This window comes from Saccostrea cucullata, unplaced genomic scaffold, assembly GCF_032062105.1.
Source record: "Saccostrea cucullata isolate Sc308-1 unplaced genomic scaffold, CSIRO_AGI_Scuc_v1 ctg1153, whole genome shotgun sequence".
Classification (NCBI taxonomy): Eukaryota; Metazoa; Mollusca; class Bivalvia; order Ostreida; family Ostreidae; genus Saccostrea; species Saccostrea cuccullata.
The window spans coordinates 353,815-380,611 of NW_026930762.1; the positions used below are offsets into that span (position 1 = coordinate 353,815).

A 26,797-nucleotide genomic window follows, 5' to 3' on the forward strand; every position below is an offset into this window, starting at 1 on the left:
AATCAATTCTATCGTCTTTTTGAAAATTTCAAGGCATTTGGTTAATTTTTGGCTGTTTCCCGAGAATTCGAAATGGAAAAGTTGTATACACAAAACACGAAAAATGGCGACGTTTCGTGACGTTACGGCGCACCGGAGAGCAGTTCAGTTAGATTAGGATGTTTAATGACACTTTAAAAGACTTTAAATGAATACGGAAGAACGAAAATATGATATATCACCAGATTTTTATTATACAATTAAAATGGACGTTTTCTTAGCGAAGTATTGAGTTCCCAGATAGTACAAAACATGCGGACAGACTGCAATTGTAATAGTAAAAGACGCTGTCACTGTTCGATATGAGATTCTCTGTTAGTTGACTTATGTGAGAATACTGTACGTAACTTGCTCATCAATATTCAGAAGATCGCATGAGTGTGCCACATTGGTTCCTTAACTGGTAATAAACACTCACGTATGTAAATCAATAAAATTTCTAAATTTAAGTGGGGCTTATCCAACTTTATTTTAGCAAACATGAAGCGTGACCTATTTTAGACACGTCGACGTTATCATCCGTGCGCCGTAGGGCGCTACAGTACTTAACATAAAATATTACAATTTGTTTATTTATGCATATATCTATTTGAAATTTGCTATTTACATTTATAATATATGTACTAAAAAGTAGTGAAACTTTCAGAACGCAGTGATGATTATTTTTCAAACTAGACAATTTGTCCACGATTTAACGGGACAACCCTCGTACAACTTAAAACTTTCATATTATGTTTATACATTTTTCATGGATTTTCCTTAATGTACACAGAGTCAATAATAATTATTATACAGTTAAATAGTATTAACATTTTTCAACACAAAATATTCATGATGAATAAATAGTCTAACACAAAACGTGATTCTTCAGGTATATAAGTTGAACACGATATAGGTGGTATTGTAATCATTTCAAGGATCAAAACACAGGCTGTAAATAACCATCCTCATCGTCATAGATAAAGAAACATTCCGTGGAAGAGTTTGACACTCTTTGCATCACTTCCCGGTAACATGGCGGGGGTGACATCACCTGTGTTCCGTCACTTCCGCTCGGAAATGGCGTCAACACAAACGTCTCATTATCTGTCTCTTCAGATGCGCTTGTCTCGTCTGAAAGCAGCTGCAGGCGAGCAGTACTTAGCTTTTGTGTTTCAATTTTTAGTTTAAGTTCCTGTCGAGCTTTTCGTTTGAAGAAACCACACTGTCAGAGAATAACGTTTAATATTATCTTTAAAACACTGGTATACAAAATGTTTAAGACGTTTATGGATATAAAAAAGGACAAGGTATGGTAACCGCTGAATCTGGCCCCTTATTTGACGTAAAAATCAGAACACAGTTAAAACTATAATAGTTTTTAATAAAGAACTTAAATTGATGCTTGTTTTAAAACAGCACTTATTTTATTGAAAGCCTACATAGAGGCCACAAGAGGGTGTAACAGTAGGATGTTTGCCAAATTTTCTCAATTCTAGAGGAATTTTGTCAATTTTGAGATACTTTTCACTTCGGGAAACGTAGAGCATAAGCTAACTTTCGTTTCTGAGATTTTCACATACAAGATGCATCTGACACTAGTGTATGAAATGTACAAATTTGGTAAATAGGCAACCTTGTGCTCTTTGGTTTCTGAAAGATAATATGCAGAAAAATTGATTAAAATTTGCATAAAATGAAAATTTCGGAAAGTCTCTTTTTGACCTTCCTGTGACATCTGTTTATCCCACAATTTAGAACCAATACTCATTTTGTGGCAGGGCTGATAAGTGATTTTCAATTTATAAAATGTTGCATCATTCTACAAGACACCCTTAACCGAGGACGAAAAAGAGGTCTTACCCTATCTTGTCCTTTAACATAAACTTCATAAAAATGAAAACATAACAACATTAATTCCATTAATATACAGAAGGCTGCTATGTTGACATCATTTAAAGTAACAAGGAAGCTATTTATGTAGGTTTAACGAAAACTTTCTCTAACGAGAAGATAATTCCCTCAAAAGGTTTTGGAAAATTAATAAGTAATTTACCTTGTACAAAAAGCAACTTATAACCACTAATATGACGAAGCCAACAAATACTGCCAGAGTTAGAAACCAATAGTGTACTCGTCCATCTAATTCATCCCGATAGACATCTTTCATTTCAGTTATTACGCTTCTCTACAAAGAAAAAAAAACATTGGATATTTTATGTAATTTTTGTCCCACTCTTTCGTAAATTTTGGCTTCTCATTATATATAAAATACGTTGATGACTCACACAGATAGGGTTTTCTCCAAGTATTGTAAATCTGCTTTTAAAGCATATCTGTGTTGAATATCTATGATCCACTATCCTCTACAGAAAAAAAATTAACATTATTCATCTAATTAAACAATACGTTACGAAAATATCAACAGAACACTACATTACCATTGTTGCTCAATATATTCCTATATTCTTAGGTATAGATAACGATAATTAAAAACTTTTCTCTCAAGAGTCATTCAAACTGACTCCAATATGCAGGATTGGAGTTGAAATAATCACAATTTTACAAAGTTATAAAGAACGAGGTGTGTTTGTGAAACACTATGCCCCCAGTGGTTTCAAAGTTCTGGGGTGGTATACACTTACCCTTGACAGCACAATAGTTATAGGACTGGTTAAAGTTGATAACAGACAGACAGGCAAACAAACACTCAAACAGACAGACAGGACAAAAACAATATACCCCCATGATCGTTCGATTCAGGGGCAAAAAAATACCTCTTTAATACGATGTACAGGAGTAGCAATGTGGAAATTGTACATTTTACACGAGCATCTGTTGTGAGTACAATGAAGGCTTCATTTAGATTATTCAAACCATCTTTAAAAAAACTTGGTTTACAAAATAAGTTTTACAATAAATATCGTCATCAAAGTACTTTGGAGTTAACGTTACATAAAAGAAACCTACAATTTACACCTCACTACTAAAACATTACCACTTTTTTGCTGCCTCTGTTGTGAAACCTTTCATAATTATCACTTTATCACTTGCAAAATTTACATCACTTGCCTAATCACTTACACTGATAGGTTTCCAATGCTGTAAATTAAGTGTGAAATGGAACAAAGCTTTCAGTACTATGATTCTGGATTTGGGTCTCAGTTCACACGATAAGATATCACAGTAAGTGTACTCACAAATCTGAAAAAGAAATCCAAGAGGATACATTGAAATTCTTGTTATAAAACATTATACATAAAAGAAGTATGTGCCACTAACATTGAGTAATCTCATAAAGAGATTCGCACTTTTAAAAACAGTAAAAAAAATCTCAGCGGTCTCAAATTTGAAAATTTCCGTAAAAGGATTATATTTGGATGTATATTCTATATAGCGCTTTTGACGGGGAGAAACTTGTTCAAAAATCAAATTCCACCAAATAACACACATGCTAGATATAATATCTGATTGACATTGAATATCCTATTTAATATGGCTTCATATATTAATTGGATGATATTTGTTGAAGAATTATCTAATGCCAATTGTCTAAATTTTCTTACCTTGGGATATTTTAAAATGTTGACATCTGTTAAAGTATGTGTAAAATTGCCCCATGCACATTCCATACTGGATGTTCCATGCTTAATCACCAACTATATAGGGAAAATCAGTTAATATTATTGAAAGGATCGATATATTTTATATAACTTAAAAACCTCTATAAAACAATATCTAACTTCAAGAATTATCTGCATGAGATTGAAGATAAGAAGTTTAGAATTGTATTGTAGGATTTGAGGTTTTTTTTTCGTATTTCAACATAATTAACATATTTGAAATAGGAAAAAAGAGTTATAAATATCACTTCGAAACTTGTTTATATGGGCAGAATTATAAAAATACAAATGATTTTGAAAATGTTAAAATTTATCATATTGTAGATATCTTTGACGATTTCATCTGCATTTAGTAGTTTTAATAGTTTTCCCTAATCATGCCTACTAGAAACTATTTTTTTAAAACAAATGGCCTTTTAAAAAATGATTAGGTTCAATTACCTTTTCCTAACATAATGTATCTAAAAGTTTAAATTGAACAAAGCTTAATATATCGTCAAAAATTAATGCAAATATGAAAAACTTTCATTAATCTGCTTTGAGAAATGAATAACATGAAATGTGGAAATAACGAACAGTAACGACGATTAAAAGTGAACAGAAACAAAACAAATTGGAGAAGAGCACACATGGACCTCTAGAATCATCAAAGGTGGGATTGGGTGTCATGGAGGAGCAAACATCCCCTATCAAGAGGTCATATCCGCCGTATGCTCCCTGTCATTATGGACCAAGTGGAAAAATCAATGGACTATATACAGTGTGTAAATAATGAGTAAAAGAAGGAAAAAACTCACTTCGGAAGTAGAAAGTTCTTTTAATCTTGGAACCAAGAAGTACACATTCTCCACATTGTCTGGGTCCGTCAAAGAAAGGAAAAAGACGTGGGTAAACCTGTTATCTAATACTCTCTGTGTGTTCACTAGCATAAAATTCGATGGTCTCGAAAACCTGGGAAAAATCCAAAACAATTCTAATTATAAACAAAAAAACTTGGATCACTTTATTATCCATTATGATTTTCTGGATAGTTACTTTCAAAATGTTGCCAGATTTTCTTTAAAATGCGTTTAGTTTAAGTTTATAAAGGTACCTTTTAATATTAGCATACACATATCGAACAGTCTGTACAGTGTAGGCCTGACTTAGCCTCGTTCGATTGCTCTGGACTGTGGTAGTTGTTACAGTGCTTTGAATGGTAACCTGAGACATGTCTGACTTAGGTTCCTGTATCATGTACTCTAGTCTTACAATAATTTGTTCGTTTGCTTCAATCATTCCAAAGAAGCATTCTAAATCTCTGTGTTGTTCTTTCCTTTTAATTGTACAGGAGAGTGTTCGATTTGAATTCGCGTTTACTGCTTGTAGGAAAAACATTTCACCGGGAAACACCTGGTACAAGATGATGTTGTTAATAGAGACACCAAGATTTGATAACTTTATCAGAAGTGAAACACTCCCTGGTTCAATGAGAAAATATCGACCATTGACTAATTTCTCCCACTCAAGACTCATGTTCATCGCAATATTACAGTTACTGTTGATTCCACAAAAATTCTTGTACTCAAACTGTGAAAAAAAGAAAGTAATTCATTAGAATATGAGTATTGACGATAATTTTTAATGACAGGAGAAACAAAAAATATAGAGGGAAAAATGATGAAAAAGTATTCTACACTTGTATAGACGTTCATAGTGTGCAACTTAAGCAATTGAAAACCAAAAATCCATTTACTTATAATTAATTGCCGATTGTATAAAAGTAAAAAAATAAGGATATAAAGACTATTGAGGTTTAACAAACATTCGGTTGTATAAATTATGATATAAATAAGCTATGAAAGAATAAATTTAATCTAGATTAATAACAATTTAAAAAATATGTTTCATACATATAGGTTCATCATTTTTGTCTAATAACTTGCTGAAAATAAGAACTCTATAATTTGCATATTGGTATGTTGCCTATTTTTCGTTTGCTTCTAAATTTTAAAAGGTGATATTATACTATACTCATATTCAAATATTGATTCCTAAATTATCATCTTTTTGAGAAAAAAAGATTACTCCAAGTTTCCAAAACAAAATCACATAAAGAGTGAAAATATGGTTGCTTTTAATACCTTATAAGGAAAATCTGCGGGTGTCATAGGTTTATCCAGTTCTCCTTGGAAATTATTTATGACAAATGGGGTTGTTACATTAGAAAGTTCAAATGATATTTTTGTTTGAATGTCCTCATATCCACCACAGCAGTCCTGAAATTAAAACATAAGTGTAGAGCAGAGGCTTTGACCTCTGGAACCTGGTCTCTTACTTCTACATGTATAATATAGATGTCAAATTCATAAAGCATTCAGCTTATCTTGGGTTGTATAGAGGATGCCTTTGATAATTGTATATTTTTTAGAAGTAATCGATCACTTATTTCTGTATAATTATATAGGATCTGTATCATTCTGATGATGTAATTTGATGTTGCCAAAACGACTGAAATTTCTGATGATTTACCTGAGTTGTTATTTAAAATTTTTCTTTCTTTTTTTTCGTATCAATTTTTTTTTTTTGCAGTTTAAGCTTAATCGATCTGATGAAGCTACTTTCAGCGTTCACAGAAGTAAGGAAATAATTATCAGAGTTTCAAACAAAAATCATTCCAAGATGTTACTGTTTTCAATATCGTTTACATTAAATTAAATAATCTTGATATCAATGAAAAAGTTTAATAATAAACGCAGAAATCATATTGAATTTAAAAAAATGTTGTTTTTAAAAGGATAAAATTTAAAACATAAAGTTTATTTACTAAAAATGTTACTTTTTAACTTCTTTATGAAAAATGTAATAGATGATCTTTTGGCTTGTGAGTACAATATTTTTTATCATTCCTAGAATATGAACCAAGAACGATAACTGCTCTATTATTTTCAAATAACAGACTAAACAATAAAGTTACAATTCTTGTTCCTCCTTTACATGATGCTAGAGGGGGAAAAACTATATTTTCTAACCATTAAAGTTAATTTAATTGGTTTGGCAGACCAAATACAAGTCTTGCATATTAATGCACGTACCCGGACTTGTACAATGATTTTGATATACTCAGATATTCAAATAGTGCTTAGTAGCCTATGTTTTCTATTCAATTGATGAACATGGATCGTTCTAATTAATTCTAGTTAAAATCCTGATTCATACCCCCGGTATTCTCTTTTAAGATAAAACTTCTCAAAATACTATTCAGTACAATTTAAGGCAGGTCGCGGGTTTGCTTTTGTCATCAGCTTTGGTACACAAATTTGATGATTCGAGCGGTAGTTACCGGTCACGGTAGACTAGTGGTAGAGCGTTCGCTTCGAGATCGGGAGGCCCGGGTTCGATTCTCGTTCGCGGTGCCGCGTCATACCTAAGACGTAAACATAGGTAGTGACTGTTCCTTCGCCAAGCGCTCAGCACTACAAGTGAAAGTCACAGGATATGACCTTAAAAACTTAGGTCCAGTGTCACGGTAGGCGTTGGCACGATAAAGAACCCTCACTGCTCAATGGCCCTGAGTGCCGAGTATAGGTCAAAATTTGAAGCCCTTTACCGGCATCGGTGACGTCTCCATTTGAGTGAAAAATTCTCGAGAGGGACGTTAAACAATATACAATCAATCAATCAATCGAGCGGTAGTTTTGTGCACATTTGATTATGACGTCGGTTACGTCACAAAGGGAACGTTACGTTGTTTCCCATTTAATTCTCTGCAAATGATCTCAAGTCTGTACGAATCAAGTAGATTAATACAAAGTGCAAACCTCGTACATGTTTAATAATTAAATTTCAGTCTGAATTCTGATGTGATTATATGCAATGTCTTTGGACTAATTAAGTACAATACCAAGCGAAAGGAATAATTTATATTGTAAGTGTAACTAAACTGCTAAAAAGGCAATCAGAATAAATCAGCGTAACAGTTATGATATGCAGAAAGAAAGTTATAATGAATAAAAATTGCTTACAATGTAGCAGAAAACTTGAGGGGTTGTATGTGCGCACGTTATTTGAAACTCAGGGGAACATGTGTATTGGATCTTGAATGCCAATCAAAGCCGAGGCGAAAATATGCGTATACTTTTCAAAATGGAATCAATCCTCATCACTAAAAACGTGTTAAAGTTAATTACATGTATTTTCCTGGGTTTTTTTTAATTATCATCATCATTATCATTATTGTTTGGTTGTTATGTATTTAAATCTCGTGTTCTCGCCTTGGTTTGCTGGCTAATGAATTGTGAAATGCATAAAAAATATAACGAACAAATTTATACAAACAACTGGACTTTAAGAACCATAAGACACTGTAAACAATTTAAAGATATCATTTTTTGCTATATATATTTTTTATAACAAAAGCTCAAAGTGTATAAGCTAAATACAAACTTGTGTTTTACGTTTTGCGTATTGAAATTTGATTCAGAGAATTCGAAATTAACAAATGTTTGAGATTTAGGGCCATATACTATAGTTTGCGACTAATATAGAAATTAAGAACATTGCAGGCAAACCCCCCGCCCCGCCACCCACAACCCCCGGCCGCTTATTTCCTCAGTATCGGGATGTTTTTCTTACCGTTTTCGAATAAAGTGAGATTTTTGTGTTATGCCTGAAATCCTATCGACCATGAATTTTCTAAAAATACAGGTACTAATATTTTATAACTTGCGTTGTTGTCGCTGTATGTTAATTTTCATGCACGAGGAATGTTTATACCGTTCATTCTGATTTTGTGATCAGAACATGAATTTCACAATGCTAGTGAAAATAAGTTCCTGGTCATCCTTATATGTCTCCGCAATAAACTAAATGATGAATAAAATTAAATTTTGTATTTATGTCACCTTTTAAACCTTGCATATTCCAAAGATCAAGTTAGATATTTATACTCGTACTGTAAAGGTGACTACGTTCAACAAATGACGTTGTAGATACATAAATAACGCCATAAACGCAACATTTTAGCAGTATAAAAGAAAACTTTGAAATTATTTAGTAAAAAATCTAGCGAGAAGACATATTGATTTTTTTGAATTAATAGTTTTGGTTTTACCTCATCTTCACATTTTGAAATTCCTGACTAATTCGTCTACGTCTTTAAAAAGTTATCCAATCTTTTTTAAAAAAAAAAACTATTTTCACAAAATTGGCTTAAAAACGTCATTTTTCCATACATTTCAATAGTAAAGCGTAAAAAAAGTACTACCAACAATACCGCGTTTACAGTAATATAGCATTAAAACTACGTAGGCAAATTTAATAAAAATTGCAGATAATACGCTGTAAATTCTAAGGAACATTATATCAAATTTTCAGGGTATGTTTTCTTGTAAGAATTTTTATGCAGTAAACCCACGACCTACCTTATATCATAATCTTTTGTTTCTTCAGTGTTTGATTATACATGTACTATTTGCGCTATATTTTAGATTGAATTTTGAAAGTATAAGATACTTTCCGTAAGTACAAAATGTACTAAACAAAACTTGAAATTATAATCACTGATTGCATATATCAATATGGTAAAACAGAAAAATACACTCTAGTAGTGAGTGGGATTGCTCTTTTATTAAACTTAAACAAAAACTTTTCTCCAAAGGCAAGCTCTCGAAAAATAGTTCTTGTTGTAAGTTTTATGAGACTGAAAGAGCTATCTAACTCAGGTAAGTGAATACAAATAGTATACATACTTTTACTGTGATAAAGTATTGTCCAGAGCATCGTCTTTGGTTGGAAGCCAAGTAAACTGAATCTTTCAGTGTTGAAAGAAACTCGTGTTTTTCGCCTTTATAATTTACAAAAGCGACCATTAGAGCAGGGTCTTGCTTAATGGTTGCAGTAAAATTCAGAATAGCTACAACAGAAAAAAATAAGTTAAAAAATTGTTCTATTTATAAAAAAAAAAAAAGAAACGAATAAAAAATCATCACCAACAACGACTATCATAAAGTTTTAAAAAATTCAGTTGAGGATGTTTGATTTTTTTCTTTTTAATAAAAATAATCATTTTTATTTTAAATTACCACTGGTATTTGTATTCTCCAATGTGTTGATAGAATTAATGTAAGTTTTCACAATTTTTTCTTAATCAATTAGGCAACAAAAATGTTAAGGAAATGTAAGAGCCATAGCTCATTTGATAGGCATTTTCGCCCACACTACTAGTGATTTTTTAAATTACGTTATTTAACCTTAATTTTCTCATAAAATCTTAGTTTATACATGCATAAAACCAAATCACACAATAAAGATATGTCAATGTAAATAGTTCCCTCATATGATAAATATAAAAATATCCAGTTTGTATGGAATATATAGTAAATATTGAGGTATCCACCCAACGATGACAAATTGTTGCCAAAGACCACCCTTAACCAGGAAAACAACTTTTGAATATTTTTGTTTGGATAAGACTACTCTTCATTTCATTTAAATAATTTTGGTTAAAGGTGGTCTTCATATTGAAAATGATGAAAATACATATTCAAGTTTTCTTCTCATAAAATTTAAATTCTTTTTAATCTGTCTTAAGGTCAAGATCTAGTAAATGAATTTAGAATAACTTTTTGATGCTAGGTCCATTATGACGTCATAATCACTTTCAATTTTCTTTTTCCCGTACTTTACGGCTCTAATAGAATTATGCAGAAAATAAAGTTTATTCATGGAATTCAATTTGAAATCACATGAAAAGTAGTCCCGATACCTACATTTAGTTTGACATTATTTTAAAGAAGAGGCCCAAGAACATACAAAGTACCGTTTTCCAAGAAACTGTAGGCAATCTGGATACATTTTCTTTGTCTGATATGGAAAAAAAACCACATATTCATGACCGATTTTCTTAATTTTTCATTAGAAATGAGAGTTTAAAAAATATGATTTTTCATCTTGTTTCCCTACAAATTATGCCCCAAAACTCCTTATTTGACCAAGCTAAAGTTATAAAGCACCATTAAAGGAATTAATTTCTCAAATTTGATTAATCTGTAGGCACCTTTCATTTACTAGATCATGATCTTAAATTTATCCATTTGATGTCATTGACTTCGTTAGCTCAATGGTATGATTGCAGGAATGCAAATTTAAACAATAAAATGCTTTCTTTGTTTGTTATTACCGGAATTAACGGAAGCAGCTATTGCAGAAAAAAAATTACATAGCCCGCTTACTGTTGCAGAAAAAATACATAACCCGCGTAAGCGGGCTATGTAAATTTTTTCTGCAATAGCTGCTTCTGTTAATTCCAGTAATAACAAATAAAGAAAGACATTTTATTGTTTATATTTATATCTGTTTAAATAATCATTTAAAGTAGTATTAAAAAGATTAATTATTGTATTAATGATGCGAACGTCTTTATACGTTTCATTGATGGAACAGCCACTGATCAAAAAATCTGTACAGGCGACATGCCTAATGTAGTTCATGCAGTGATTAACGCAATGGGTTTTCTTAAGAAATAAAGGAGAAAATATTCAATGGATGCAAACATATGGAGATTGCATGTTCGAGCCCCACATTTTTCCATTTTAGCTTTTTTTCTTTTTTTTTTCTTTATGTATCTTTTCTACGTTTTTCTTTATTATGTTTTATAATAAACAAGGCTTGATCCAAAAGTTCGTGGAATTTCTTTCTAAAATTTTATCGTGATCTGATGAAAGCAAACAACAGGCATATTTAAAATATTGAGCCATAATGCAACAATATTGGAAAATTTCACTACTTTCCAATTACCAATAAGGCCACACGAGCTTTCTGAAAAGGCATAGTTGTGAAACCCGGGGAGGACTTCCACGTATCGTCAAGTTAGATATGTATAAGTAGACGCATCTCACCCTAATATCCAATTCATATACGTAATTCAACAAAATACTGGTCCCTTTCTCCATTTTTTTTTCCTCACGAAAAGCCTGGGTATCCTCTCGCATCCAACTTATCTTCATTTTTTATTCATATTTCAAAATACTCGCGAACTTTCCATATGATGTTCCAATTTCAGTAGCAATGTCAAGAGCAATACGACAACGCCCATTAACGAGTTTAATTTTTCAAGGAAGATAAACACTTAAAAGAGAGCCTCCAAAAGAAGTACAACCTTTTAAGGACAGATGATACAAACAAACTTTTTTTCAACAAATATGAAAATAACAACTTGAGTCATGTTCTAATGAGTAAAATGAAAAACTTTCACCGCGTAGTTTTTAATTTTTTATTCAAATTTTCACAAAAATGGGATTTGAAGTGAAAAATATTTGTATAGATAAATAAGGATGGTTTCAGAGAGACAGAATTTAAACATCACAGAAGGTTTACAAAATCTTTATATTCTAGAATTTTATTATTTGCATCATTTTCAATTAAATTTAGCCAAAAAATATATACCTAACAAGGCATCCAATTTTTTGTTTGTATCATCTGTCCTTAATCAACGTCCATTGAAAACCTTTTTTTTTCTTAAATTTCTCACCAAAACCAGTAACTAAATGCATTTTCCTCAGCCTATGTCAATAATATACCCGTTTAAAGTAGAGTGATTCCGGGATTCACAAAAAATGACTTTACCGAAATTTTACGTTGTTTAACAACTTAAAGATGAAAAATAAATTATCAACTAATAAATTAAACAATTATCCTGTAAAACCAGTAAAACTCTCACACAAAGGTTTATAAAAGATCAAGCAATCCTAATAATGACATAAATTCCGTTTTATATACCACATAGGGTGGTTTAATTCTCATTTCACATATTAAAAATTAAAATGATAAAGAACGCGTTAATGTCTCCCTCGCATTTCCGAACAACCGTTTCTATAGCAACTGCCACAGAGTTACAACCATAAATATCTAAAATGTTTTATTATTTAAAATTTTCAACAAATGTCTATATTCCTATTTGTAATTTTCAATCAATTTCACTTAAAAATAAATAAAATAAATAAAGAATAAAGAAATTCCACGAACTTTTGGATCAACCCTCGCACATGTAAGACTCTAAACTCCGATTGCGAGGCCAAAGTCCGATAGTCTCGCCAAACTCCGATGATGTGCGCCAAATCCCGATGTCTCTCTGTTGTTCCGGACGACAAAGTCCGATGGCCCGTTTCCTATGAGACAAAGTCCGATGGTGCGGATGAACAATCAACGTTAATGACGTCACAATAATCCGACGTCTATCCTTGATGCCGTTGTCCTGCATTCAAAAGCCATCATTTCTGAATTTGTCCCCAAATACAATCTTTTTAATTTTTGCTTATTGCTTGCACCTCCCTGAAATATTAGGGTTAGTCCTCGCACACCACTCGATTGATTAGGGTTAGTCCTTGCATTGCACAACCAGAGAGATTTAGGGTTAGTCTCGCACCCACCCAAGATATCTAGGTTATTGTTAATGCACACTTTTCGAGCGTAAGTCTCGCGCATCTATCTGAAAGATAAGGGTTGGTTTTCGCATTTATTTATTTATACTTATTTTTAAGATCTTGGCATGCCGCGACATTGAGGTTTGGCGCAGTGGTACTATGGCGTCAAACATGTTAGTTGATTTCAGCACCATCGGACTTTGGCGTGTCAGACCATCGGGGATTAGCGCAGACTATCGGACTTTGGCGTGACTATCGGACTTTGGAGACCCATCGCACTTTGGAGTTCTACATACATAATTTCAGAAAGTTGAATTATACACATAACACTTTGAAAGTATCTCAGAAAAAGGGAGTCCAAAACTATTTTATATAAGTTTCCAAATTCAAAGCTACCTGTTTTACTTTGATTTTCTGAATCTTTTGTCTCAGAATTGAACAAGTTAAATGTTTGTCATTTGACATACTATGAAAATATAACACTCGTCCTCAAATCATATTACATATTTTGATATTGAATTGAAAAGGTACAGTTTATCTATAAATACAAACAGGTGATTTCCTTTTAAATTCTTGAGTCGGCCGTGTCGTCGGTAAGGCAGCTATGGCTCTTTGCTAAACTTAGTATTTTAGTACAAGTTAATTTTAACAAAAACTGATTATTTAAAACCACTTTCCTTGAAAGTTGAATTTATTTCATTGTGAATAAAAAAACATATTACCATATGATAAGCTGTCATCTTGTTGGGTTTCTACGAGAAAACAAATTCGAAAAGAGACACAGTTTTGACAGGTATCTGATTTCTGTGATATCTGTACGCTGGTTCTAATGTTAAGTACTGGTAAACTTTGTAACACAACAGCTTGACTTGAAGTATGACAACCAACCGCCACAACTAAAACAAACACAATTCAAAGATATTTAGAAGTCATTTTAAATAATAATTTTTAACAGCAAAGTAATATGCATGCAGAAGATAGGAACAGTCAAATGGCAGAGAAACAAAAGTAAATGGGTTACTGTACAGAGATATATTTGAGATAACGACCAACAGTTAAGCTCAGTATGTAGTTCAGATGTGGATAAGTAAAAATTCCCAGGACCTTGGAGAATATTTTGATAGATCAATTTTTTTTTTCAATTACATCAACAGACATACATTTTCAACACTTTACACGATTATAAATCAAAATCTGACATTTTTAACATCATAGACGGCTGTTTTCGGTACCTTTAAAGTATTTATTTGCAAAATTATTTTGTAAAAAATCATTCTGGTTGTACATTAAAGAACTTCATAGTTCATAGTGAAAACAAAAATGCTTAGGTTTCTGATTGACAATGTCTCTAGGTTTTAGAGGTCAGATCCTCCCACAATCTGTAGGAATTTCCATTCGTACCAATTGTGCCCCGGCAAAACTTATTTTGTATTCATAAGATGTTCAAAAACTTGTATATAAGGAAAAGAACAAATTTGCTGTTGACTTTAACTCGACATTAAGATACATCGTAAACTATTAATTTTATATACTTCATTCATACATCCACTCGATATATCCCAGTGCATTTGAAATGAAAGATTTTCTAGGTTTTTCGTGCGCTGTTTAACGTGGCGGCTCCGCCACAGCTGTATCGTCACAACTAAAACAATCAATCCCATAGTTCAATTCTGTATCGTCACAACTAAAACAATCAATCCATAGTTCAATTCTGTATCGTCACAGCTAAAACAATCAATCCCATAGTTCAATTCTGTATCGTCACAGCTAAAACAATCAATCCCATAGTTCAATTCTGTATCGTCACAGCTAAAACAATCAATCTCATAGTTCAATTACATTTAAATATTAGTGCCACTGTAAGAACGATATATATGAAACTTCTTTTTTTTCTTAATTTACAAGATTTATGATATTTTTAAAGTCTTCAGACCAATACATTGATCTTGTGTGACCTTCCAGAATTTCCTCTGTCCTTTGATGAAACACTGTTGGTGCATAATTTTCAATGTTGGGGGGTTGTAACCTTTTTTGCTTATATATTATGGAAACATTCTGGAAATGTCCTAACTTTTGTTTTAAAGTGTGAAAAAGATATCGATTAATCATTAATATTATTGACATTTTGAATCATTTTGCCAAATTATTTATCCCATTTGTGAATAATATTAATGATTCACAGGGACCATGTGCTTTTTTGTTGTGATTTCTTTGCAATTTGGTCGCAAAATGACAGCGAATATTTGCACTTCACTTGCCTTGCGCCACATTTAAATTTGAAATGATTAAGAACTCTGTATTCCACAAAGTCTGACACATCTGTTTCATTTTTGTAAAACGTACAATGTTAGGGAATATCTTATGTATATGAAAATAAATGAAATTCTCACAGAATCAATTGAAATGTCTACGACTTTTTCCGGTGACCAGTCGACAGGGGGTGCTTTCTCTTACATGACACCCGATTCGACTGCTGATGTTTTGAGAGTTCCGTTAATTTTGCTCGGCTTCTGATGTATTTTGTTACAAAAGACTTTTGAGCTAAATAACTGTTAATTTACTCCATACATAATGTACAAGCTGATGTTTGATTGATCTTAACAGGACCTTTTTAGTGAACGTAAGGTCAAGATCTAGTACACGTTTCAGACCCGACAATACAGTATGCATCCCAGCGAAGTCACATAGAGAAGCGGTCCCCATCGATTTAAAGATTTGGTTTTGTAATTACATTGTAGTTTAAAGTGTCTTTTAAACGCTAGATCCATTATGATCTAAATCTAATTTTCCGTACTCACGGCGGTAATATAATAATGTAGAAAATGATGCATTTTCAAGGCATTCAATTCGAAATTTTGTCCAAAGTAACCTCGATATCTATGTTCATCTCTAAATCATGCAATAATGATATTATTTTGTTTCACAGCATTTGAGCCAGATCATATTCTGATGAAAATTTGTACTACATTTCTTTCATAGTGTTATATACGGATATACATTTACATATATTTTGCTAGAACGCGATATGAAAATATAATATTGATTATATTGTAACTGTATATACATTGTATATAAACCTTCACATTTGCCAAAATAACTGTTAATAAGGAAATATGAGGAAAGGTGCAAGGTGGAGTGGGCTATATATCGAGTTTTAGTCCAATTAATTTTTCTCGATTTTTACGCAGTATCGCTGTATTTTTAACAACATGAGACCCATGGGCCACATCGCTCACCTGAGTAACTTTGTTCATGCAGTTCTTGACAAGATTTTCTCCTTGTAATACCTATGATGACCCCGCCTTACCCCCTCCCCCCCCCAAGGGTCATGATTTTAATAATTTAGAATCTACACTACCCCGGAATGCTTCAACATAATTTCAGCTTTTATTGTTTAAAATAGATCATGAAATATGTAAAGAAAACATTAACATTAATAAAAAGTTAGTAAAAAGTTCCTTTTTTCGCCTTAATTTTTGTAACCTACAAGATAATTTTTTTTCTGGTTTTTGTTTTGAATTTAATAAATTCAAGAAAATATTGCTAACTGTAAATTGAAAACGCGAAACACGTGCTTTTTTTTAAACGAATGTCCCTTGCCATCCTGAGAATTAACCACTGATAGAAATTAATACCTCGCTTAATAAGTAATATATTGGAACATTTTTCTTTTCTCTCTAATCAACAAGAATTTTAATTGCATAATTTAAAAGTAGAAACACATGATTGAAATATTTTTAACTCGCTTTGAGAAATAAAGGATTTTATAGAACAGCTGGATTTAAATCACGAAAAGAACATAACCATTCCTAAGAGAGATAATTATTTAGTTTATAGGAAAGTAGTAGACTACATTTTATTGCTCAGATTTATATATTGACGGACATCGTATGAAAGCGTACATTTAAAAAAGTTACTAATGTTGACAATATATTTATAGGAAAATAACAAAAAATACTATATTTCAAAATGGTGAAATTAAATCAAATTTAAATCGGATCTAATCTTAAGCCAAGGGTATTTGATACGCTACTCTCCTCATAAACCCTTGGCATACGGTAAAGTGAGAAGACGGGATTGATTACGTCATGTGATCTCCAGTTTTGAACAGGTACTCACAATTTGTGTCATCAACAGAAATAACTAACGTACATGTATTTAAATCATTCTCATATATGAAAGCTTGTTAATTAACAAGAATGTATTGGTTTTTCGTTTGTTATTTTAAGAGCAAATTTACATGCTCAATATAGATTTCAATTGAATTTCATATTTTGCACATATCTTAATAGTTTGAATGGATGACACCATATCAATTCAAAGAATAGCATGTGATTGTTGCTTACTTGCGTTTTTCATTCCCGAGAGTAAAGAATCAAAATATGTCCCGAACGCAGAGATCGTCATTTACAAAAAATAGCTGCTGATTGGTCGATCAATATCGATCCACTCCAATCAAAACTTGAGAAATCAACTTGAGAAAAAAATCCCAATTTTTTTTCAAAACGGTATGTCAAGGGTTTATGAGGAGAGTAGTGTATCAAAAACCCTTGGCTAGCTAAAATGGGGTTTACCTAAGAAAATTCCTATTCTTTGATTTGTTTATTTATAAGAAAAATTAGAGGGAAACTTGATCTTTTTCACAATATTAAACGCAAGGTGAGGAATTTGTTAATTTATAATAATGGATATATAAACTATGGTCAAGCTGTTTCATTCTGCAGTGGTTCTACTAGTAATATAACATTTTTAAAGATTTTATCATATATATATTATCAATTTTTTTTATGTAAAAAAATTGGTTTTATTCATTATATTAAGTTTTTGTCTCAGTAGGTGTTCTCATTACCCGTTATAGGATAAACCATTAACAGCCCTGTTTAAATTGAGTGTATAAAATATGGCCTTTTTTTTTAGATGTAACCCATCCAAATTGAATTGAATTTAGCTTTAATTGTTTTATTCTAATTTCACTGCCGCCAATTGCCACCTTAACATAATAAATATAGAAGATTTTTAAAGATTTGTTCTATATATTTCTATGTAAAACTTGGATTCCATAAAATTGTGGCCCCGCCCTACCCACTTTTGGGGTCATGACTTTTAACAATTTTACTCTTTTGCCATTGAAAAAGTGATGCTGAGATCAAAATAAGTTTCAGCTTTCCTGGCCCAGTGGTTCTTGAGAAGAAGATTTTTAAAGATTTGTAATCTTATATATTTCCAACTATGTAAAATTGTTTTAAGATTGATATGATATATTAAGAATGATATTTAAGAAATTTAAGGGGGGGGTTTATAAATTAAACTGTAGTTTTATGCTTTGTAAAGTGTCATGATGCAAAGTTAACAATTTATTTTTTATTTGACATGAAGTTGTACTGCTTAAAGTGCATATAAAATCATCTATTTAAATATAGAAAATGGCTGATATGTGTTTATCAACATCGCCTTCACTGTTTTTGAAGACATTTGATGCAAGGAAGATTTTTAAAATTTGAAATATATATATTTAAAACTATGTAAAAATTGGATTCCCTATTGTGGCCAAAGTCCAGTTAAATTTAACTTTTTTCAAATGTAGAGCAAATTGCAATGTTTAAATTTTTAAAAATCTAAATACCGGTACCAAAAAAACATTAGTGAAACATTCCTGGCACAAATTGAGCCAAGGATGTGTGAAAGGACTTTATTCGGCCCAGTTGTCCATCTTTGAGAAGAAAGATTTTTAAAGATTTGACTTCTATATATATTTCATGTAAAACTATGATGTCATATGTTCGAAATGACGTCAGGAAAATGACGTAAATTTAAAATTTGCATGATTTCTACAGAAAAAATATATATTACGTCATTGTTTTGAGTAAAAGTCACCAAGTGCAAGTCTGCTCAAGCTCAATATTTTGATATACTGTATAGAATGATAAGATCAATGAAATATATCAATATTGTTCTTGAGCAGGCCTGCGCTCTATGAATGTTATTGCCCAAATTGTTAAAATTGTGTTCATTTTGTCCTTTTTCTGAAAAAAAAATATATTTCTATGTAAAACAGAAATTGCCAGTAGCCTTCCCTATTGTGGCCCCGTTTCCAACTACCCCTGATTCTGTTGGTAAAGATTATGATTTTAACAATTTAATATCTAAACTACCCAAGGATTTCCACAAATTTTCAGACGTTATGGCCCAGTAAACTCTATCAGAAGAAAATTTTTAAAGATTTGTTCTATATATTTCCCTATGTAAAACTTGGCTTCCCGTTTGTGGCCCCGCCCTAAAGCTGGAGCAGAAATGTTACTGATTTTGAATATTTCAGTTGTGCATATGTTTTTGTCATATATTCAAAATGGCGCTATATAGGAAAATGAACGTAAAAAATTTAAAATTTGCTATTTTTCTACTAAAAAAAATATATATATACGTCATTGTTTTGCAGAATTAAGATGTGAAAAAAGGGCTGACCCCTAAATTAAGGGCTCAAGCTCAATATTTTGATATACTGTATAGAATTTGATAAGATCAATGAAATATATCAAGCTTTATTGTTCAAAATTGAGCAGGCCTGCGTTCTATGAATGTTATTGCCCAAATTGTTAAAATTTTGTTCATTTTGTCCTTTTTCTGAAAAAAAAAATACAAAATCCGACTTGTTTGAGACGTCATAAAAACAGAAATTGCCAATAGCCTTCTTTGAAACTATTATTAATAATATGTTTTGTTAATTTATATTTCTCATACAATTTATACAATTCAGCACGTTTCAAGAAATTTTCAAAATATGACTTTAGCGGGTACAAAAATATGCAATATACCGCAAAAAGTTCTTTCACTAATACAGATCAGTCTGCAAGGTCAAGTTTAGAAGGTTAAAATATAACTTCCTGAAGAAAAGTTAATATATGATAGTTTGGGCACTTACTGTTCAAAATTCATGGCCGTGGTAAAGGTATTTCAAATGTAGGTCAAATTCTAAAAGATCAAAATGGTTGGGCCCAAAATAAGCCGTATCACATGGAAAACACAAGAAAAGTATAGCAGACATTATTATAATACTTAACATTCTTTTTTATCATCGAATCAAAACTATATGCATGTACCTGTCTTTCTCCCATTGTCAATTTTCTCAGGGCGGGAAAATGATATTCCAAAACCTTTAATTGACTTCTGAAGGTCACGTGATTTTATGTGTTGTGTATATACCGGCCATATACCTGATATAAAACCATTAAATATATAAATTCCACCGCTTCCGTCGTCTTCATAGGGGGCACCAACAACAATATCTGGAAAAATATTTTTAAAAAATTAACAGCAAGTGTTAGCTTCTACGATAATTATACACAATAGACTAGGTTTTTTGACATCATAGACCAAGTCAGAGATGATTTTTATTATTTTTTTTATAATTGACACAAGATATAAGCAAATATTAGTCAGATGATGTTTTTCATTTTTCAGGATCAAGTAAAAGTATATGCTTCACATAATATTGGATTCCGAAACTTCATAAGAATCCTTACAAACAAAGATACATCGGGTTCCAAAGATACATTGCGGGTTACTCCTCACTAAGATATCACCTGTATACGGCGTTTATATACCACGGTTGATCCTATACGCAGGGGCACGCTCTGCGTGTGAACAATTTCTAAAGCAAGGTAAATCGTTGACAAACAAGTTGATGAAACAAGAATATCAGCAGTCTCGTTTAAAGTCATCATTTCATAAGTTCTTAGGTTGACACGATGACCTTGTCAGTAAATACAATTTATCATTGAGTCAAAAGCTGACTAGCGTGTTTCATACTCATTGTTTGTCCATTATTTATACACTAAATTGACGACGGATTTTCCCGTTATTTCCCGATCATGACAAGGAGCACACGGCGGGTGTGACCGGTCAGGAGGGGATGCCCACTCCTCCATGGCACCTGATCCCACCTCTGATGTTTTAGAGGTCCGTGTTTGCTCTGCTCCTTTTTTGTATTGTTTTTTGGACTTTGATATTGAATACTGTTTGTTATCTCGACATCCTTCATTTATGGTATTTCCATCCTCCTATGTTGTCATAGTTTTTTTGCAAAAACTCTTATTACTTTAAATTCATACTCAATAGAACAATATCTTTTGGAAGAATGGTTTTCTATAGTTGTAATGATAAATATTGTTTAAAAAAAGAGTTTTAAAAAAAGGGTATGGAGATAACTAATAGTATTTAATATCAAAGTCCATAAAACCTTACAAAGTAGGAGCAGAGCAAATACGGACCTCCGAAACATCAGAGGTGCATATTTTCTTCATTGGCAATAACTCCTTCTTAGGCATCTTCATTCAGGCATTTCAAGCTGGGCATTTCTAATGTAAAATAGTTTCCCTGATACAATTCAAAATTATCTAATAAGTAGCAAGTATTTTTGATTTTTCAGCATCAGAGTTATGTACTTGAAACAGTTTTTACAACATTTTTATCAAAATGTTAAAAAAATGTACGATTTTTCATGTTGACATATGCTTCTGTTTAGTTATGTTTCTCATCTTAAATAATAGGGCGACCTATACATTTTTGGCAATAACTGGTTAAGAACTGCACACGATAGCATTGTTCTCCCGCGTACTTCCAAGTCAATTTTAAAAGTTAACATATTCGATGATTTTTTGATATTTCTAAAGATAATTATATGGATTTTCATTTAAAACAATACTTATTTGGGGAAACAAAGAAAGGTAACTCTAAGATTTTGGTGAAACTTGTGTTTTTTTACTATAAAAATCAACGGAAAACGGAAAATATTTTTAAAACATCCCCCCCCCCGTGTCACAAAAACTTCTTTTCCTAGGTAATATGGACTGTTATTTCACCAATTCATACACAAGATTTTTGTATAACACGGGGGGACATATGTTTATTGGCAAAAAACGACAAAAATTGCTTATTTTCCAACAATTCCTAAGCGATTTACAACTGAAACATTACATTTTATTAATATATTTATGTTTTATTTATTTCCCTAAAACATAAGAAAAGATATAAGGAACATGTAATGATATCCAAGACTATTTCAAATATGGTGATGCCTGAAAATCCGATTTCAATGGAATCTTTCGTCTACCACCCCCTTTTTTTTTCAAGATAGAGCTAGAGGTACGGCTAATTTACTATTTAGCGCTGGAATTAAGACAGTTCATCAATATTCATTGAACTGTTCTTTGTATTGAACAAAGAATATATTGACAAATTGCCATTTATATTGAATTAAATGGCTGCAAAATGTAGGCGGGAATCGAGAGTAAGCGTGCGTATTTCTTTAAACTTTATTAAATGAAAATAAATGCAAACTTTGTACTTTGCACCATTAAAATTGTGAGATTGGAAAGATCTTAAATTCTTTTGAAGCGGAATTTGATCAAATACTTGACTGTACTGAAAAGAAGTCTGAATACTTTTACAACCTTGAAATCGTCGTTAAGATAATTATTTAGACATTTTATTTTAAATTATGTTTATTCTTAGTCAACAATCATCAAAGATTTTTTTTCTGGTTATCTGCTTCAATTTTATATTGACATTCTATAATAATTGGATATAATTATTTGAACTTAAAAAAGGCACCAGATTGTCTGGCACACCTGTTTCATAATTTGGATGTTTTACTAGAAACGCTAGCACTAAATAACAGAATTTAATGATAAAACTTCTAACCTCTTTTTGAATTTTTTTTTTTTTACGTTTTCCTTATTACCGAAGTGAGATAAAATCGTGTAAAGATGAAATCCGATTATTTAAGTCAATATTTCGAAAATTCTATGGTTATAAAAGTGGTTTTGATTAAAAAAAAACAATATTTATTCTTAATAATTGTCGACTGATGTCTTTTGTTCTTTATCCCATCTGATTGAAGATTATTGGTCTCATTATGATGGTGTGATTTCCAATGCTGATTGACGTAAATTTATTTAGGTATACGTACAGTTGTCGCAACTGGAAAATCAACACCCTATCTTATATTAATATCGTAGCCCGCGAGGCGCAGTGGGTGGAGTGTTTGTTCTAGGATCGCAAAGTATGGAGTTTATCCTTACGTTGCGGGTTCAAATCCCACTGTGGGACGTTGAAACCGGTCCCTCGGATGAGTGTATAAACCTAGGTCCCGTGTCGCAGTAGGTGAATGCACGAAAAAGATCGCTCAATGCTCAATGGCTGTAAATGCTGATTAAGGGCAACATTTATAGCTCTCCACCGGCAAATGGTGGCGTCTCCAATTGAGTGAAAAATTCTCGGTTATTATTAAAATGTATATCACCAGTGCACATTTACAGATCTTTCGACTTTGTACATATTTGTTACTTATAAATAATTTTCTACACTTTTTTACAACTTAATATAAAACGGTCAAAAACACGTGAAAAGTTTTAGATATCTTATATGACAATAAAAAAAAATACTTACCATTGAAGCCATCGTGGTTTAGGTCACCTAAGTTACCAAGAGATGCTCCAAATTGTGCATGTGCAAAGGAGACACCTTTTAGAGTAGTGATAAGTCCAAACCCTAACTTGAATATAAATTAAAAGAATAACAATACTTTTAGCTTCAACAAAAATAAAATGTCAAAGTCATATTTTTTCACTTTCTGTGTGTTTTAGTGACGTTTTTTTAAAATTATTTTCAAATTACATGCAAGAGAGAGAGAGAGAGAGAGAGAGAGAGAGAGAGAGAGAGACTTACAATTCCTCTTGATTTGTATACATAGACTCTCCCTTCGTTCTCCAAGCTATTTGATGTGAAGTACGGTGCTCCAATTATGATGTCATCCAGGTATTCATTACGTATCCTGTATGTCAAAAGTGACGCACCAAAACCAATCCCAATCTTTAAAAGTTAGAATATAATTATGATTTATTTTGTCCTATTCATTATAATACGTGGTGTAGAATTTAAATGTTATATTATGTTTTGTCATGAGCCACTTCAGTTGTTCTAGTTATTCCTAGTAAAATCATGACAAAAATGATAAATGCATTTCGCGGGAAAATGTCTTTTCCTTATTTCCTTGTCAACTTCTAACATTATATTTAATAGGTACATACATAATCAATGAAGACTTTTGAATTTAAAAAAAAAGCTGGATTTTTATTCGTTGTTTTTCATGCTGTTTTGCATTTACATTTACATATGGTTGGTTCATAAGAATAAAATAGACCTACATTGTAGCTTGGAAGTAGACATTTTCAATGGAAAAAGTAGAAAAAATTATATTTATGTGAATATAAATAAACTTGAAACGTTGAAATGGTTTGACAATTTTATCATGCGTAAATCAATGTCAGCTTCTAAAAGTGATTTTAAGGCTTCCATAGCCTGATGACGTAAGAAATTTACCTTGAATTTTTCAATTTAAATTCAGTTCTTTGAAAAAATTAAGTTAAATGTGTATTTTTTAGGCCTATTGGAGAATAGCATATATTGATTTTCATTGTAGATTAAATGTTATATACCGGTAATGTTAATGTGATATAATGTTAGTGTTATAAAGCACCCTTAAAGGAATTTATTTCTTAAATTTGATAAATCTGTAGGCATCTAGATTTACAAGATTTATCCTTAAGTATATTTTTTTATCATTCGAAAAGACAAAACCTTCATAACTCATTGACAATTAAATAAAATTCAAACGCTCATACTTAACTTTTATCAAATTATATATCTTACACATGTAGCAAACCTGAAAAATGCTGAATATAATTTGCTTTGATTTAATTTTAGGTCTGAAATGTATTAATTACTTGTGCATTCTGTATAGTATGGACAGGTTCCCTATTTCTGTCCATCCATTCGTAAAATAAGACCTGTAAAACAAAAATGATCATCTAGGGAATAGATAATACCAGAAACCGGCCATTGTCTTATTTCCGTACATTGGAACCGATTTCATTTTTAAAACTGGTAATACATGTAATAGTTTTGTTAGATAATTTTTATTTTTATGTATTATGCACTGAAATTTATAAATAGTCCTTATGTATATGTTGACAAATTCATTTCAAATTTCCTATCAAATATATGAAAGTTGTGTCTGAAAAGTATTTGCCGATAAGGGACTTCACCATTTTCATGCAATTAAAATCTTTGTGAGAATAAAATGATCAGACTGTTGTCTATTTTTATGTGGCGGTCAGCCGGGTTCGATCGCCGGTGGCCAGATAGCTCAGTTGGTAGAGCACCTGACCGGAGTTTCAGGGGGCCCGGGTTCGAATCCCAGTCTGGTCCGCTGCATTTTCTCCTCTTCCGTTACATTTGGTACCGTGCCATGTCCTGGAGTTGACAGGTGAAAGACCTGCCAGGGATGAGCCTGGGTTGGGGTCTTTGGAGGGCCAAAGACCTTTAAGGAGGGAGGAATGTGGCGGTCAGCCGGGTTCGATCGCGCATGTGAGTTAAGGTTACATATGGAAATCTCTATACAAAAGATCTAATTAAATTCCATAATTGCTCTACCTACCGCACAGAAAATGCTAAGACTTGTTTTCTAATACATTCATGGTACCCACAAAATGCGATAGCCAGTACACATTATGACGTCATATTATGACGTCATCGACCTGTACTACACAAGTTTATAAGAAACATCAATAAAATCGCTTCGGCGCAAGGGCATACCTTACTTTGTTTTACAGAAACAAGGTATCAAAAGACGCAGGATATTCCAGGGATCTAAGATATTGCTGCACAAATGTCGGCACTTCAATTGGTTACTCACTATTCGTGCAGTTTTAAGTTTTAAATCGGTAAAAATTCACTGTCCAGGGTAAGTTTCCTAAAATTTTTATCAATTGAGAAAGTGCATAGGATTTGTGTAGCAATTTTATTAATTTTAAGAACATTCTCCTTAATATTATATATTGTTTATTTTAAATTAGATAGGATAGGCCCTTGCGCCGACGTGATTTTGTTGATATGTTGCGCGCCGGTGGCAAGATAGCTCAGTTGGTACAGCACCTGACCGGAGTTTCAGGGAGCCCGGGTTCGAATCCCGGTCTGGTCCGCTGCATTTTCTCCTTTCCCGTTACATTTACTATCATTTAGGCGTAAATACATTAAACCTGAAAAGATACACATCCAGTAAATTCTATGGTCAATACGATGACCTTGTCAGCAAATATGATTTATCATTGAGTCAAATGCTGACTGACGTTTTTCATACTTATTGTAAGTCCATCATGTTATATGTAGTAGTACAATTGAGGACGAAATTTTTTCGTTATTTCTCGATCATGACGAGGGGCACACGGCGGGTGTGACTTGTCGACAGGGGATGCTCACTCCTCCATGGCACCTGATCCCACCTCTGATATTATTCAATCTAATTAGAATCAGACTTTTTAGATCCGCGCTATATACACTATGCGTAAGAAGATATGTCAGATCTATTTTAACAGAGTGTATATGGCGTGGATCCAAGGTGTCTGATTTTCATTAGTTTTGAATATTATTATACCCATAAATGCACATGTACATGTACATATTGCATGAATGTTTCAATTTTCTCGATACTGAAAAACAAATTCATTTTGTTAATCAAGGTAGATTTCTGAATGACGGTTAATTGTATGTCAAAGAGATTTCATTAGGCTCGTTTAAAGTCAGCATATCTATATCTGTATATCTTTCATCTGTTGGCCTTTTTTTTAACATAAATTACATAAGCATATATACGTTTTACTTTAGGGGAGGGGGGCCCATTTAATTTCTAGTTCTTTT

General features: G+C 32.1%; 1 protein-coding gene across 1 annotated transcript in view; it reads right to left on the bottom strand.

Annotated features, from left to right (window-relative positions):
* Positions 1–753: 753 nt before the first annotated feature.
* The window catches only part of LOC134230020 (integrin alpha-4-like), a 49,727-nt gene continuing 23,683 nt past the window's right edge, over positions 754–26,797 (bottom strand). Inside the window, exons 8-21 of the mRNA XM_062711795.1 lie at positions 24,826–24,888; positions 23,768–23,911; positions 23,489–23,594; positions 20,140–20,325; positions 13,765–13,938; positions 9,371–9,534; positions 5,765–5,899; positions 4,735–5,210; positions 4,439–4,592; positions 3,585–3,677; positions 3,103–3,222; positions 2,307–2,384; positions 2,075–2,206; positions 754–1,243 (exon numbers count right to left, since the gene is read on the bottom strand). Coding sequence (XP_062567779.1) covers positions 959–1,243; positions 2,075–2,206; positions 2,307–2,384; positions 3,103–3,222; positions 3,585–3,677; positions 4,439–4,592; positions 4,735–5,210; positions 5,765–5,899; positions 9,371–9,534; positions 13,765–13,938; positions 20,140–20,325; positions 23,489–23,594; positions 23,768–23,911; positions 24,826–24,888 — 2,310 coding nt within the window. The 3' untranslated portion in view covers positions 754–958. The remainder of the gene's footprint in view (positions 1,244–2,074; positions 2,207–2,306; positions 2,385–3,102; positions 3,223–3,584; positions 3,678–4,438; positions 4,593–4,734; positions 5,211–5,764; positions 5,900–9,370; positions 9,535–13,764; positions 13,939–20,139; positions 20,326–23,488; positions 23,595–23,767; positions 23,912–24,825; positions 24,889–26,797) is intronic.